The sequence below is a fragment of the Myotis lucifugus genome, unplaced genomic scaffold, assembly GCF_000147115.1.
Source record: "Myotis lucifugus unplaced genomic scaffold, Myoluc2.0 scaffold_766, whole genome shotgun sequence".
NCBI lineage: Eukaryota > Metazoa > Chordata > Mammalia > Chiroptera > Vespertilionidae > Myotis > Myotis lucifugus.
Genome location: NW_005871814.1, coordinates 230,956 through 246,143, shown reverse-complemented (window position 1 = coordinate 246,143; position 15,188 = coordinate 230,956). Strand labels below are relative to the sequence as shown.

The window sequence follows — 15,188 nt, the reverse complement described above, 5'->3', positions numbered from 1 at the left end:
GCATCCATGAGCACATCTAGAGCTCGCTGGGCTGGGGCTTCTCCTGCACGCCAAGACCCCCTGCGGCCACGCTGGCTCCTGCGTCCTCTGGCTGTTCCCGGCCATCAGTTGAAGTTCCCCATCCTTTTCCTCTGATTCAGCGTGGAGTGGGCAGTTGAACAGCTGCCTCCCACTTTCAGAAATGCCAGCTCCCTGAAGCTGACAAACAGGCAGATTGACAGGCCCGGCTCCCAGCTCCTCTTGGACAGCAGGAGGGTTCCTCCTGGATGTTTCTCCCGAAGATGCTCTTTAAGTGGCATTTATTCGAGCACAAGCAGGAGCTAAGAAAAGTCACTTGGCACCTCTCGTGTTCGAAATTCAAGGAAACCTGTGGGGGAATTGACTTTAATAACTGTCTCCGTTAATTAGACAAGGACTCGCCCCGAAAGAAGTAATTACTGGGAGAAAGGCAGCTTTTGTTGCTTGGGCGCTGGTGGCCTCTCGAACGGGTCTGGAAGCTGTGAGGTGCCATCCTCTTTGGAGACTTGGTGGTGTTAGTTCTGCCCAGGCTTCCAGCCCCTTTGACAGGACGCTGGTCACCCTGGGAGGGTAGAACTGCTTCTCGATGCCGACGAGATTGGGTGCCCCGTGCAGCTAACCAGCCAGGAGGGGATGGATCTCTTGATGAATTGACTCCAAATTTGTCCTCCCAGAACTCCTTTGCCCTATTTTGTTCATGAACCAGATTTCACCTTTGATGTTTTTTTTACCATCCTTCTGCTAAGATCTCTAAACACTCTTTAGTTCTCTCCCTCTCTGCTCCTCCCTGCCCCCTTCCCTGCCCCAAAATAAACCAGGGTCCTCATGGGGAATTCTGCTGGGAGTGACGGGAGGAGCACTCACCACCTCCTTGGATGTGGCACAAACGGGCAGGGCAGGTAACAGACCGGCACAGGGCAGGTGCTCAGTAAATGGCAGTGCCCGGCCGGTGCGGCTCAGGGCTTGAGCACCGACCTATGAACCAGGACAGGACATCCCGGTTCAATTCCCGGTCAGGGCACATGCCTGGGTTGTGGGCTCGATCCCCAGTAGGGGGCGTGCAGGAGGTAGCCGATTCCCCTCAAGAGCTGTGGGGCCCCTCAGGATTCTGACACTGGGAGGGAAGGTCCGGGAAGCAGCTTTTAGCAGAAAGCAGCAGCGGGTGGGTCTCCCGCTCAGCTCGATTTCTGGTGGTCAGTTACAGCCTCCAGGAGCCACGTGCAGGAGGCTCCTCTATCCTGCGGAGGAAGGGCATGCCAGGACCCCGGGCACCCTGCAGCCTCTGCCCCCAATAGTGGAACTCTTTCTCCCCGGGCGGAGGCTGGGAGAGATGGGAGTGGGTGCCTCACGTCTCCCAAATGGAAAGGCGCACCTTGGGGCAGCACGTGTTCCAGCTCTGAGCGCCCCTTCGGCTTTGGCAGGGCCTTGCCTCTCGGCACTTCCTGTGTGTGCCGCGCGGGCCCTGAGCTGGAGCAGACAGGTGGCTAACGTGTGCCCTCTTCCTTTCTAGTGGCCAGACTGAAGGCACCGTTCCTCAAAATCGAAGATGAGAGCAGGTGAGTGGGGCTCCTCCCTGTCCCCACACCCCCACCAGGCCCACACGGAGGCCAGGTCCCAAGCTGACGTGGGGTCATGGAGCCCCTCCGCCCTGCACCTGTGTCTTCCCAGAAGCCACTTTCTCCCGTCGTGGAGAAGTCTCGCATAGACCAGGGGGGGCCTCTGAGGGCGCACTGCACAGCCGGCACTCCCCTTGGTATGAGCCGGAGGTTAATGGCCCTGTGTGTGAATTACCTCCTAATGCTCTGCTTTTATGATCTCATTTACTCCGAGGTGTATGCTGACACTTGCTATCGAGTGGTTGTTAGAGCCAGTGCAGGGCTAGTGCAGTCATCTCGGCTGAAGTGAGGTGCTTGGGGCGGTGCTGGGATTCCCTTGCACTTGAAACCCTTCTGGTTTGCTGTGCAGGGCCCTCTCCTGGCACGTGCCGCCTCATGACCGCTCTCAGTGGGAGAGTCCATCCTCTTCCTAGTGGGGAAACGGGGGGCAGAGAAGGGAAGGACTTGCACATTCCCACTTCATTAATGAACCTCAGCTGAGGCTAGATGCCAGGTGTCCTAACTGTGCCATCCGGCACCCTCTCCACTCTGCCCTGTCCACCATTGGGGCCCCTTTGTACCTGGAGCGGGAGAGTCCATTGATGATAACCTGATAGCCTGGGTTAGCGCTGACTCTTCAGTAAGTACTAGATCAAAGTCCATGTGAATCTATAATTCTCTCAAAAGAAAAGCGTTTTGAAAAAAGAAAAAGCTCATCTGGACCTGGGACCAGAATTTTCTGGGCCCCTCAGCCTCATGCAGGGCAGCTAGAGACCCAGCCCCGGGATCCTGGCATGCCTGCCCATCCTCCAGGCCCTGCACACAGTACAGGCATGGTCTTGGTGGCCCAGAAATGAGTGGAAAGAACATAGGGATGGCAATGAGGTGCTATCTTGTCCAGTTCCGGTGGGATGGGGTCCATGTCTGTCAATCCCAGCCCCTTCACAAGCAGTTAAATATAAGTAGTCATGACTCATAGACGGCAGCTGAGAGATACTGTCAGTGCCTCAGGATCTCTCCCTGCACGTGGCAGGCACAGGTGATGCCACTGTCACTGGAGGGGGTACACGTACTTGCGTGCCCCTAGCATCATAGGCAACAGAGGAGATCCGGGCGGAGCTGAGGTTTCTTGTGATTCTCTTGATGTGCTGTTCTGAACCAGGTGCTCTTCAAAGCCTCATAGCCTTTCCAACCTCAGCATCCCAGCCTCCTAAGCAGGAACAAAACAACTTTGAAGAGAAAGAAATGGGGGTACCAGGGCTGTGGAGGGCACCCTTTTCCCTTTAAGGGTCCAAGAACTCTGTTAATTCACTCCTGAGGCCAGAGGGCTCACAGTACCACCCAGGAACCATGGCCTGCACTCCCCCTGGAGCACAGGCCATGGCACCAAACACGGGGTGCCCGCAGCTCTATCACGGGGTTTGTTGAGTGTCCACACATGATCAGATCTGGCTCCGAGCTTGAATGTGAGCAACCTGAGGCAGAGCACCAAAACCACCCAGTATCCTGACATCCGGAACCTGCACTGGGCCTCCTTTCTCTTCAGAACTCTCCCCTGCAGAGGGTGCCGAGGACCAGCCCAGAGCAAGTGTTGCTCTAAGTGGAGCAGGGAAATCACTGCTGTGGTTCAAACATCCTTCCATTTAGATTCTGTGAGGCTGGAGTCCCCAAAGATTGTTCTAGGGTCGAGAAACAAAATGGAAGGGTCAGGAGATGTGGCTTCCGGTCTGGCATTGGCCACATACTAGCTGTGAGCTCTTAGGCAAGTTCCTGAACCTTTTGGGCTTCATTTACCCCACTTGTTCCACTCAGCTCAGAGCTCAGGGGGTGGCTGCAGCATTCCGATGAGGCAGTAGATAGTAGACAGGGAGAGCGTAAGTATTAATTTCACCTAGTAAGGCTGATGAGAATTTTGTTCTACAACCTGAAAGATGTGCGGGTGAGAGCCCACTTTGTCAGGATTGGAACTCCAGGGAGTTGGGCTGGCACCCCTTCCTCACCCTTTCCCTTCCCCGCTATAGTCAAAGTGGAAGTTTTCTGTGTTTCAGGGAGTTTCGTCCTTTCCACCATCAGTTTAAATCCTTTCCTGAAATTTCTTTTCTGGGACCCAAAGATGCAAGTCCCTTTGAGGCCCTGACGATCCCGGGCAGCTCGCGCCGCACCAGGTGGGTCTTTCTGGTTCCTGATTAACAAGGGCTGGTGACAGGCCAAGGTCCTTCCCCCCGGGGGCCTGCTGCTCAGATTTGGGAATGGCCATGTGTCAGCTCCTTAGGCGAAGTCTATTCTGGGAACTTAGCCCAGAGAAGAGAGACACAAGGAGAGTTCATTCATTTTCCTTGGTGTTCTCCAGCCCTACTGAAGAATTTGACTGGTGTCCAGAGGACAATTGGCTGGTTTCTGAAACTCAAATCTATAGACCACCTTCAATCAGAGCCCCCTGAGGTCCCATTAAAAATGGCTTCTGGACCCCACTTCACCCCTACAGAATCACAGTCTCTGATTATGGAGCCCCCAAAGCTGCATCCTCACAAGCTCCCTGGGCGATTTGATACACATCAGAGTGGCTTATAGGCTTATCGGTATTCCCGCTCTGCAGATGTGTGACGGGAGCCTCCACTGACCAAAGTGCAGAAGGAACGCGGCTTGGTGCAGGGTCTGGATGCCTTCTCGGACCCTTTCTAATTTCGGGCCACAGAGTTGTTAGTTCATAGACCAGGAGAACAGGACGGAGCAGACTCAGGCCGAGAGGACCCAGGGCCAAGGGGAGCCTGCAGGTCCCACCAGCAGACAAAGGAAGCGGTGCAGTGGGAGGAAAAAGAGAACGGAATGTGGCAGTAGGCAGAGGGGAGAAGAAACAATGAGCTGAGGTGGAGTTCAGGTGCCCTTCACATCTTTCCTAGAAGGCGCAGGGGATACCAGAGAGAGCCAGCCAGGGGGCCGTGGGCTGGGCTGGCAGGTGGTGCTAGACCTGAGATGGCCTGGGAATCGCAGAGCAGCCGAGATTGTAAAAGGAAGATGGTGAAGCAATGAAGCTTTGGTACATGCACATGAGAAACAGAGGGAGGGCTTTAGCCAGGGTTCCGTGTGTGTGTGTGTGTGTGTGTGTGTGTGTGTGTGTGTGTGTGTGTGTGTGTGTGTCAAATCTGGGAGGAAATGTAAGTGATTATTTTGGCCCTGGCCGGGTGGCTCAGTTAATTGGAAAATCATCCCAGACACCAAAAGGTTGCGGGTTCAATTCCCAGTCAGGGCACGTACAGGGGGCAACCAATTTCTCTCTCTCTCTCTCTCCCCCTCCCTCCCTCCTCCCTCCCTCCCTCTTTTTCCCTTTCTCTCTAAACTTATCCTTAGGTGAGGATTAAAAAATAAAAGATTATTTTGGTTCAAAATTCAAGCATTACAAAGGGTTTAGAGTAAAAAGTCTCCCACCACCATCCTCTAATCTCCAGATCGTGGGTCTCTCTCCGGAGATGGCTCATGTGCACAGAAGTACATCGTGTCCTTTGTTCCCTCTTCTCACGTAAAGAGCAGCCTAATATTTGCTGTGCTCGATCTTAGTTTTGCCACTTTATCTTAGATTAATTTCCTATTAGTACCTGAACAGCATCCTTATTCCCTTTTATGGCTGTAGTGAATAGTCTTTTTAAAGAAAATTTGATGGTTTAAGTATATTTGCAGAGTAAATTCCTAAAAGTGGAAATGCTGGGTCAAAGGGTGCCTGCATTTATAATTTTGATAAATGCGGCCAAATTGCTTTACATGGAGATGATGCCAGCAACCACTCTGACCCCCACCCCCTTGGAGAGAGCCTGTTTCCACATCCCGTGGCTAATCCTGAGAGCTGTCAGGCTTGTTGATTTACACCAATCTGATAGATTCAAGACCGTGATCTCGGTGTAATTAGAATTTTCATGTTTTTCTCTATGAATGAGGTTCAGTCTGTTTTGTTTGATCATTTGTATTTCTTTCTGTGCATCTTCTGCATATCACTTGCCCATTTCTCTATTCAGTTATTGATCACTTTCTTATGGATTTGTAAAGAGCCCTCCATGTAGTAGGGAAATGAGCCCTTTGCTATAGTGTTAGTTATAAATAACACGGACCCCACTTCGTCCAGTCTGTGGGTTTAACTTTGCTTGTTTTCTGCTGTGCATACATTTTTTAAATTTGCATGTAGTTAAATTTATCAGTTTTTTCCTATTTTTTCCTGTGTTTCCTGGGTTTTGTGTCATCCTTAGAAAGTCCTTAAAGGAGGATATTTTAGATTTGTTGAGTTTGCCCATAGCAATGGCCCACAGGCCATTAGAAAAACGGGATTGAAATTCAGACAAGGAGTCAGGTTTGAGAAAGAGATTTGAAAGTCCTCAGTCAAGATGGCAGCTGTGCAGGGGACAAGTAAGCATGAGGGACAGGCCAGCTCAGGGGACATTTAAGGTGGAGGAGGTCAAAGGCAGTACAGCCCCCTTGTTACTGTGGAGGCCTGTCCCCTTCATTTTTAGGGCAAATGAACGAGGGTTTGGGTGTGAGCACAGAGCTGGAATTGCTCTTCCAAGGATTCTCGCTGTCAGCCACCACCACCCGTTCTCACCTGTGGTTTCAGATGTGTGGGCGGAGAAAGGGCAGAGCTAGGACAGGGTGCCCATGGGAGGTCTCATCTTCCTCGTCGCCGCTCCTGCCATCCTTGGACAAGTGGTGCCAAGTGTAGGCAGGCCTGCCTGCGCCTGCCCAGCTCCGTGGCGGTTTCAGTTCATCTCTCTGGCCTGGGCTCCAGGCCCTGGAGCAACAGTTCTGCTCCGAGGGCCCCAGCAGTGACCACTTTCCCCCGTCCCCTCCCCAGAGGACCCAAGGACCGAGAGCCACGCCCACGATCAGCCACCCGCACCGCGCCCAGGAGGAAGAAAGGTTACTGCGAGTGCTGCCAGGAGGCCTTTCAGGAGCTCCATGGGGTGAGCCCCTTCCCACCAAGCAGCTGCTTCCCAGACTGTTCTGAGAGCCATTCCTGCCCCGTCTCCCTGGTGTGGCTGGAGGTCTGCTGGCATCCTCCCCTGTCTAACGCCTGTGCCTCCTCTCACCCCCGGACAGCATCTCCAGAGTGCCCAGCACCAGGGCTTTGCCCGAGAAGCCCACCCGTATGCAGAAGTCGATCGGATCATCGCCCAGCTCAGCCACAGCTTTGCAGAGATCCCCTTCCTCACCAGCCTCCCCAGGTGAGCGCCGTGCTGCAGCCCTGCTTGGTGGGGGGGCGGGTAATGGGGGTAATGGCTCCGCCCTCACTCTTCTGATGCTGCCTCTCTAGGTGGGAAGGAACCTCAGGTTGATGACAGCATGGACCAGGCTATGCTATTTTCTCTTTCCTCACCTTTCTTTCCAATCTCCTTCTATTTGGTTCACTTTAGATGTGAGTGGTGGGAAAGACCTCCATGTGTGTTTAGCCAGTTGGGTTGGAGCCAGACCAGAGTGCGGCTCCCTCCCTTCCTGGGCGTGAGCCCTGCCACAGCTGTGGGGGCTGAGAGCGTTCAGCCGTCACACTCACGGTCATGTCTGGTCATGTGCCTGACTGGCCGTCTAGAAGTGTGGAGGGGGGACTCTGGGTGGGTGAAGAGCAAGTCTTTCTGCCTCTAGAAGTTACCCCCGGAAAGGGATTGCAGGGGGTTCCAGGGTTCTCTGAGCTTCCACCAGGAGCTGTGGCTTCCCCTCTCAGCCCAAGTCTCCACCTCAGCCTCACTTCCTGGGCCCAGCTTGGACGGCCAGGCTCTGTGCTGCCTCCTCCAGCCGCCAAAGGGCACAGCCTCCTCTGGGAAGTTACTAAATGGGACAGCCTGTAGCTTCGGGCCATCCCTGACCACAGGCCACAGAGCCCAGAGAGGTGCAGACAGCGCTGGCCACTGCTGCCGGTCAGACCCGAAGAGCGAGCGTTTCACAGGCCCCAGAGCGGGCAGGTCTCCTCAGCACCCAAACCCCAGCAGGGCAGCACCATGCATGCCCCACCCTGCCCGCAGCCCGGCCGGGAGGACCCCAGCTTACTGCCTGCTTTGGAATTGAGCCTGTGGCCCACAGGGTGTGTCTGTCCCACAGGCAGCCAGGCTCCCCGGCTTCGGATCGTGACCCTCTGTCTCCTGAGACGGTGCCTCCCAGCCAGCCCTCCAATGGCGGGGCAGCATCTCCCAGGAGGAGGAAGGAAGACGGCCCCCAGGCCCCCAGCATCCATGAACAGGATGGGCTGCTGGGCGGCAGGAAGTCACCAGCTGAACGTGTGGGGGCTGGTGAGATGCTCGGACCAGTAGCAAGCTGCCACGACCTGGAGGGCTCAGTTGATGTTGTGGACCCCCCAGAGACAGTGCTGTCCAGAAGCCCTACTTGTCGCTGCCTCCTGACCAGCTCTGAGTTTGCGGACCTCTCCCCTGGCCCAGAACCGGCACGTGTCGGCCACAAGCGGAAGGTTCAGTTCCCCAGTGGCAATGCCGAGAAGAGGCCGGGGGTCTCCTGGCCACAAGCCTCGCTCTCTGTCTCAAGAGCCCCCAGCCCCTGTGGCACCAGGACAGCTGATGGCAGGCATCCCTTCTCCCTTCCCCTTCCAGGCCCTGAGTCCAGGCCTCTGACCTCCCCCCTGCCCTTGTGCGACCCACAGACCAGCCTCTCCCTCCCAGACCCCTTGCCCTGGCAGCCCTCAGACAGGCCAGCAGAGCTCTGGCCCACACAGCCCCCCTGGCCCGGAGGAGGATGTTCCCCAGGATCTGAGGGTTCTGAGGGTGCAGCCCCTGGCCCCGGCTCTCAGCAGACTGACCAACTTCCCAGCTGCTCGGCAGCTCCGGGCCAGCTGTCAGCCCACCTGCACTCGGCTGCGGGCACGTAACCCCCAGGGGGGCCTGCAGACAGCCAGGCTACCTCCCCTCCCTCTGCCTGCCAGCGGAGGAGCCAGCCTCTCCCAGCCCCCTGCCTCCCTGTGTCCCAGCACCAGCAGCAAACTGCTCCTGTGAGTCTCCTGGGGGCACGCAGCTCTTCATGTGGCCAGACAGCTCCCAACTTGAGGGCCAGGTGCCCAGATATAAGTTATACCTCTGCTGATGGCTGCTCACCCAGCCAGGGCAGCCCAGATACATGGAGGAGCAGCACACCAGGGCCTCCCTGATGGAGCCAGAGGAGCCTGAAGCCTGGCCTTTGAAGTCCAAGTGAACAGCTGTTGTCATGGCCAAGTGCAGGGTGGACACATCGAGTCCTCCCACCACCCCATCTTCAGGTAGAACCAAGAGAGTCAGCTTGAGGGCTGCCCTCTCTTACCCAGATCTCCAGCCATGATCCTGACGGGGCAGTGACCTGTGATGGGATAGTCCGGCCATAGCCAGCTGCCCACCTGCCAGGAGGCAGAGGCAAGGTTGGCACAGGAAGGGATGACAAAGAAGCTGGAGCAGCAGGACCCTGGCCTGGCTTCCTGCCCCCCGCAGAGCCCAGGGTAGGTGTCCCCCCCCTCCTTTCTCACAAGCATGTGGCTCTCTCCTGCTTTCCAAAAGCCTGTGTTTGTGTCCCCTCCCCCAGCACCCCACGCTGTGCACACAGATCTCAGGAACATCTGAAGCAGAGGAGGGGCTCGGCTGCTGCACTCACCGAGCTCCCTCCCTGCACTGAGTGGGCCCAGCACTGACCTTTCCCCTGAGCCCAAGATATGGCCAGATGCCCCTCTGGGGACAGACCCCTCTGGGCTCTTCCCTGCCTCAGTCTGGGCTGCCCACCCCGGGGTTCTGCTCCAGGGTCAGTGGTTCACCTGCCAACGTCTCCATCCCCTACTTTCCTCCCTCCCCAAGGACCTCCCCCCACTTCTTTTCAGCCGAGCCATTAATCTGGAAATGGGGATGAGCTTGCTATCGATTTTTTGGCCACATTTTTTTTATTACATTTTGTACTGTGGTTCTTCTCACCCTTCTCTGCCTCTGTGTGCTTGTCTCTTTAAATGTTGGAGCTACCAGAGCCTGGTGCTGTTCTGTTCTCATTTTGGAGGAAGAAGTGGGGGCCTAGCTGCGGGTGAGGACCTGAGTTGTTAGTTTGGAAATAGAGCAAGTGTGTGTGTACAACCCTCACAGAGGTCATGTTTGGCCTTTTTATGCCATTCCTGTTAAATTTCACAATTAATCTTGATTCAGGAGCTGTAAATAAATTCGTTAATAACAAATAGCTAAGGGATGGGGCTGGAGAACAGTGTTGGGCCTTCCTCTGCCCTCCAGCGACCTGAGGCCGGGCTGAGGGCCCAGTTGATGGGGACAGAGTAACTGGCTAGCAGGACAGGAGCCTCCTGCAAGTGAGAGCCTGGGTGAGTGCCACCCTCCCCAGAGGCCTAGCCCCCGGGGGCTGAGGGAGGTGGGCCTCCGTCTCCGGTCACTCACTTGGCTCTGCTGTTCTCTGAGTGGCGGCCTGGAGAGGGCATGCTCAGCACCCCCTCCCCAGGAGCCTTTGCTCCTCCGGGACCCTGCTAGGAGCCCTCTCCCCTTCCCCGGGACCTAGACAACGGCTTCCTCTGGTTCCTGATGAGACACATGGGGATGCCTCGTCCCCCAGTGCCTTTCCCATGATCCTGCCGCCCTGGGTGAGGGGGTCCCCCACCTCTGTCTCAGACCTTGTCTCTGAGACGTCCACCTGCTGCTTATTCCCAGACACCAGGTTCTGACACCCTTGTCACCATCTGCCCAGGACCTCACATCCAACTGTGTGACTTCCCCTCCCGTCTCACCGCTTGTGACCTTGGATATCGCATCTCAACCAGGTCAAGCCCCAAGGCTCCTTCTCACCGTAGCTCTGTCTCTGTTCCGGCCTCCAGGATATAAACTTAGAGGGGACCCAGGACAGAAGGGTGCCACTTGACATACTGGGCCCCTCAGTGGCCCTTGACATGGGGGCTTAAAGCCTCCTACTCCCTCCCTCTCAACCAGTGAGCTTAGCTCACACTCAGCAGCCTCTGCCTCATCCCACTCAATCCCTCTTCAACATCTGACTTAGGAAGCAGTGTCCCTCACCCCCACCCCCAGGTCAGGCCAACCCTGTGTTCACCCCACCCCTGCTGGCCTCGTCCGTTTCCTCCTCGGATTCCCCAGCTCTCCTTCCCTCCCCCTGAAAGCTCCAGCCTGGAAAACACTCGCATTGATCCAGTAGCTCGAGGAATGCTCCCTCCTGTTCTCTGGCTACTTCCTTGGTCTATAGCCATAGCCGCCGCCTCTGCACCTCCCTCCCCCTCCCGCCCTCCATCATGGAAGCACCACTGGCATTGTCCATTCCAAGGTCACTGGATCACCTGCTAATTACCAAAGCCAGCTTTCTTTTCTCCTTTCCCATTTTCTTGAACCCTGGCTCCCCCATTCCTGGCAGCCCCAGCTGAGCCTGGTCACCTTTCTCTCCAGCCTCCCCTTCTTTACTAAGTGCACCCAGTCAGCATAGGCCTGCGGTGTCTGCCCTCACTCCGCTCTAATGAGCCCTCCAGCCTCACTGCTTCCCCAGAAGAGGGCCTGGGATCCTTGTTCTTGCCTGTAGACACGGGCTCTTTCACTTGAAGTTATGACCTGAATTGGTAGCTCTGGCCTTGACCTGAATTCTGATCTTCACCTGGGCTGGATGGGAAGGCAGGTCTTGCCAACACCCCAACTCACACTCACTGGGCAAATCCCTTCACTATGAGCCTGTTTCCTTATCTAAGAAAGGGGCTTGGAGGACATGAATTCAAGGGTCCTTCCTTCCAATCCCTCACACCCCTCCCATCCTGCTGCCAACACAGACCCACTTACCTGGTAACTTGTTCCTGGTCCAAGACCGGCTCCCCTTCCCGCTGTCCTGTCCTTCCTGGCATTCGCTAACACCTGCCCCCTCGGCCGGCCACTCCAAACAGTCCCACGTCCCCCTATTCACTCCCTGCTGACCGTCCTCTCCTCACACCCACCCAGCTTCCTGGTGTTCTCTGCCATGCCCCCTCCCCCTCCGCCCGGACCCCATCCAGGCAGGCTGATCCGCTTGTGTCTCTAACCAACGTGAGTCTTTTGCTCTTGGTCTCTGACCTGGAATGCCTCTCTCTTCAAGTTTATATTCCATATTCTCTACGAACCCTGTAGTGTAAGCCTTCAGGCCACAGAGTCTTCAGGCCACAGAGTTCTGAGTTCAAATTTGGATCCTGCCACTTTGTGACCTTTGGAGGTACTGGGCCAGAGCTTGGCACACTGCGAACACTCAGTAAACTAGCATTACCGCCACCTACACGCGCGTGCGCACACACAGACATTTCAATAGGTTCATTTTCACTAATCTCTCACCTTGGATGGTTGTCTGACTCGCATCCTCATCTCCAGGGTAATTCTGTGGATGAAGCTGCTTAGGGCTCTGTGAGTCACCTCCTACCCGGGTCCCCACTTTCCGGGGCGGTTTCCCAGAACTCTAGGAGGATCCCTGATGTGGGCGAGGAAACCTGCACCCTCGCATAGCATGCCGGGCCCTCAGGGCATGACCACCTTCGTGCCACTAAGAAGCTCTCAAAGGATGGGTGTCGCCCCAGGATTTTGGCACCTGGATGCCTCCAACTCACTGAGGCAAGAGCTGCAGAGACTAAAGAAGGGGGCCGGTCAGAAAATGGGGGGAGCATGAGGCTCCCCGGAGGAATATTCAATCACGGGAGTGGTCCTCCACTGGAGGAAAGGGCAGACACTGCGCTGGGATCTGGGTGAAAACAATGAAGTCCCTGTCCCAATACTGAGGGCACTTCTGCTGCTCTCCACCGACCAGTGTCACGTCACCAGGCATAGTCTCTCCATGCTCTGGGTAGAGAGGGCCCCTAGGCCCCCAAACCATAAAGGAGTCCCTTGGGTCCTGGGCTTTCTCCTTGGCACCTTAAGGTCAACACGGATGGTGCGAGCCCCTTCTGTGCACCAGGCACTGGAGGATAAATTACTCCAGTAGCTCGAGTCCCCCAACCTCTCTGAGGTTCATCAGTTCACTGTGAAGGAGGGCTTTTCTACCCGCCCCCCCCCCCCCTTTCACAGATGACATTGAGACTCAAAGAGGTTGGGGACTTGCTCAAGGTCACACAGCCATTGACCAGGATGGAATCCCAGCCCCCTTGCCTGGTGTGGTCTCTGCTATAGGCCCCACGGACTGGGCTCAGGGCCTGAACGTCCTCCGTGGGCAGCAATCACCACCCATCACTCTGCCCCAGGACTGAGGCAGCTGAATCTCCCCCCGACCCCCTTACCTGCAGCTGCTAGACTAGCTAGGTCTTGGCTCCACATCAACCCAGCGTGGCCCCTGTGCAGAAACTCTGGAGGGAAGAATCGGCTCCAGGGCAGGGAGAACTAGGGGAAGGAGGCCCAGAACTCCTGGTAGTGGGGCCTAAGGGAGGTCGGGACCAGAGCCTGACAGCTTCCTCGGCAGGAGTGACCCTGAGGGTGACATCAGAAACAGTGACCACCAACCTCTACTTTCAGGAGTTCCCAGGCCTTCTGGGAGAAACAGGCAGTGGGGCACAGGGGCCAAAGGAGCCCCCCATCGCAGTGGGATTCCCCCCGGGACCCTTGGTTTGGTGCGTGAGGGAATTGAAACAGCTTCCAACTTGGGAAAGGCATGCGCTTGTGGCAGAGCTGACATGCAAGACAAGATGGGGGCCTCGGGCTGAGGAATGGGATGTGGTCAGATGAGGGCCAAGATGCCCAGCCGGACCTGCTTAGAGCTGGGAACTCAGGAAGATGAGGAACTCTCGGGGGCCAAGGACCATAAGATTGAGCCTCCACTGGAGCTGGCCCAGAAGTCACTCTGGGGGTTCAGGAAGGTCTCCCCAACAAGGAGCCCGGGACACACATGGTAGGGATGTGCCTCAGTCTTGGAGGCCCAGCCACAGATTGGGCTTGCTGTGTGGTCCTGGGCATGTTGAGGGAGGGGATCCAGACTCCCCCACACCCAGGGCCCTCCATTGTGAAATGACAAACCCACCTATCCTTTTGGGAGCACATCGGGTCAGGGCTTACTGACTTGGCCCTGGACCATGGCACAGGTGGGGCAGGACAGATGCACCTGGTGCTGTGTGTGGGGAGGAGGAGGGGGAATAGATGGACCAGAGGGACCAGTCTCCTCCAGATCCAAGATAAAAGGCAGAGGTGGGGCCAGAGCGGGCCAGAGAGGAGTGGGGCCCTGGGTATGGAATGCACCTCTGACCAGCTAGTTATATGACGTTGGGAAGCTCCAGCAGCCTCTTGGAGCCTCCGTTTCCCCGTCTATAAAATGAGGAACCCAGTCTCTCCCTCCTGGGTAATTGTCAGGGAATGTCGCATAGTAGGTCCTCATCTCCGAGAGCCCCCTCACCCCTAAGAGGTTCCCAGCGTGAAGGAACAATGGCCTCAGCCTTTCTGAGCATCTGGGTCTGGAGTGGCAGGTGGTTGGAAGGGGAGAGTCACCCGTCCCCAGCATTGATGTCAGTGCCTCCCGGGAAATCGCCTTCTCACCTCTCCTGAGCCTAAAATAGAATGAGGGGGGCTGTCACCAGCCGCAGGCAGCTCCCCCATTCCTGGTGGAGGCCCTGGGTCCTCAGGAAAGCAGAGGACCCAGGAAGGGGTTCCCTGCCTCCACTCCTATTCCTCAGTGACCTGTGGGCTCCCAGGGTGGGTTCAAGGAGTCTCTGGCTTTGGGCACAAGGTCAGAGGGGGGCCTCACCAGGGGTACCCACTTCCACCACCACTACCTCATCTCAGTCTCTGGCTCCTGGGGTCCCTAGCAGTGGTCAGAGATCCCAGCCCCCAGTCAGGGACCCATGTTGCCCAGGGACCCAGTAGCTGGGCTGGGGGTGCAGGGCAGTTCTAGTGGTAGGTTGGTAGGGCAGGTGGTTGGCAGGCGAGGCAATCTGGCCTGGCTAGAGAAGGAAAGCGGGGGGCTCCACAGGTATTTCTGCTCCTCAAAGATCTGGGCTGACAAGGGAGGGGCAGAAGTGGGGCATGACTGCAGCCTGTGAGTGACCTGGCCAGTTAATAGGACGTTTGGGGGGAAGGATTGCAATGCCCTGTGTGAGGGACTCGGGGGCCATCTGTCCGGGTGGCTCGGGGACAGCAAATCCTGAAGCCCTCCAGGAGGCAGGGTCCTCTTTGAGCAGGAAAAGGCGCCTGTCGGTGGGAAGGGATCTGGACCGAGGGCGGGGAGGACGCCACAGTGACCTGCTCTGCGAACCTGGGCCGGGGGACAGCCACGCCCCCGCATCTCGATCTCCCAGGTCCCCAGACGGCGGGTCCCCAGGTCAGAGCCCGGGGCTTCCTGTGGACCCTGCCTCCTTCGCCCTAAAACCTGCGGGTCCTCGGAGCTCCGGGACCGATCGCCGAGGAGAGGGGTCGCGAGATGGGAACCGGTGCGCCCGGCCCTGCACCTGCCGAGTGAGCCGTGGCGTGCGGGAGACCGGTCCCCGGGGCGGCGCTTCTTTTTGTCCTCACGTCGCTGCGGCCCGGGTCCCGCGGCCCATGCAGAGCTGTGACTGAGAGCTGGTGCCGGACCTTCTAGCTAAGTGTTCCTACATTCGCGAATATCCTTACCAGCGCTGAGTCGCGGATGATGTTGGATCGTACTGTTTTGTAGACGAAG

At 56.8% G+C, this 15,188-nt stretch overlaps 2 protein-coding genes across 3 annotated transcripts in view; both read left to right on the top strand.

The window, feature by feature from the left end:
* The first annotated feature begins 136 nt into the window (after positions 1–136).
* DBF4B (DBF4 zinc finger B) lies at positions 137–9,772 on the top strand. Of its 2 annotated transcripts, XM_023746936.1 has the most exons (6): positions 137–430; positions 1,529–1,574; positions 3,662–3,778; positions 6,448–6,556; positions 6,693–6,817; positions 7,686–9,772. In XM_023746936.1, coding segments are annotated over exons 1-6 (1,176 nt in total). In that variant the 5' UTR covers positions 137–429; the 3' UTR covers positions 8,464–9,772. The 2 variants fall into 2 exon arrangements, with proteins under 2 accessions (XP_023602704.1, XP_014303601.1); XM_014448115.2 differs by lacking the exon at positions 137–430 and having other exon boundaries at positions 1,527–1,574; positions 3,727–3,778.
* Positions 9,773–13,275: 3,503 nt separating this feature from the next.
* ADAM11 (ADAM metallopeptidase domain 11) overlaps positions 13,276–15,188 on the top strand; it is a 20,726-nt gene continuing 18,813 nt past the window's right edge. Inside the window, exon 1 of the mRNA XM_023746933.1 lies at positions 13,276–13,430. Coding sequence (XP_023602701.1) covers positions 13,276–13,430 — 155 coding nt within the window. The remainder of the gene's footprint in view (positions 13,431–15,188) is intronic.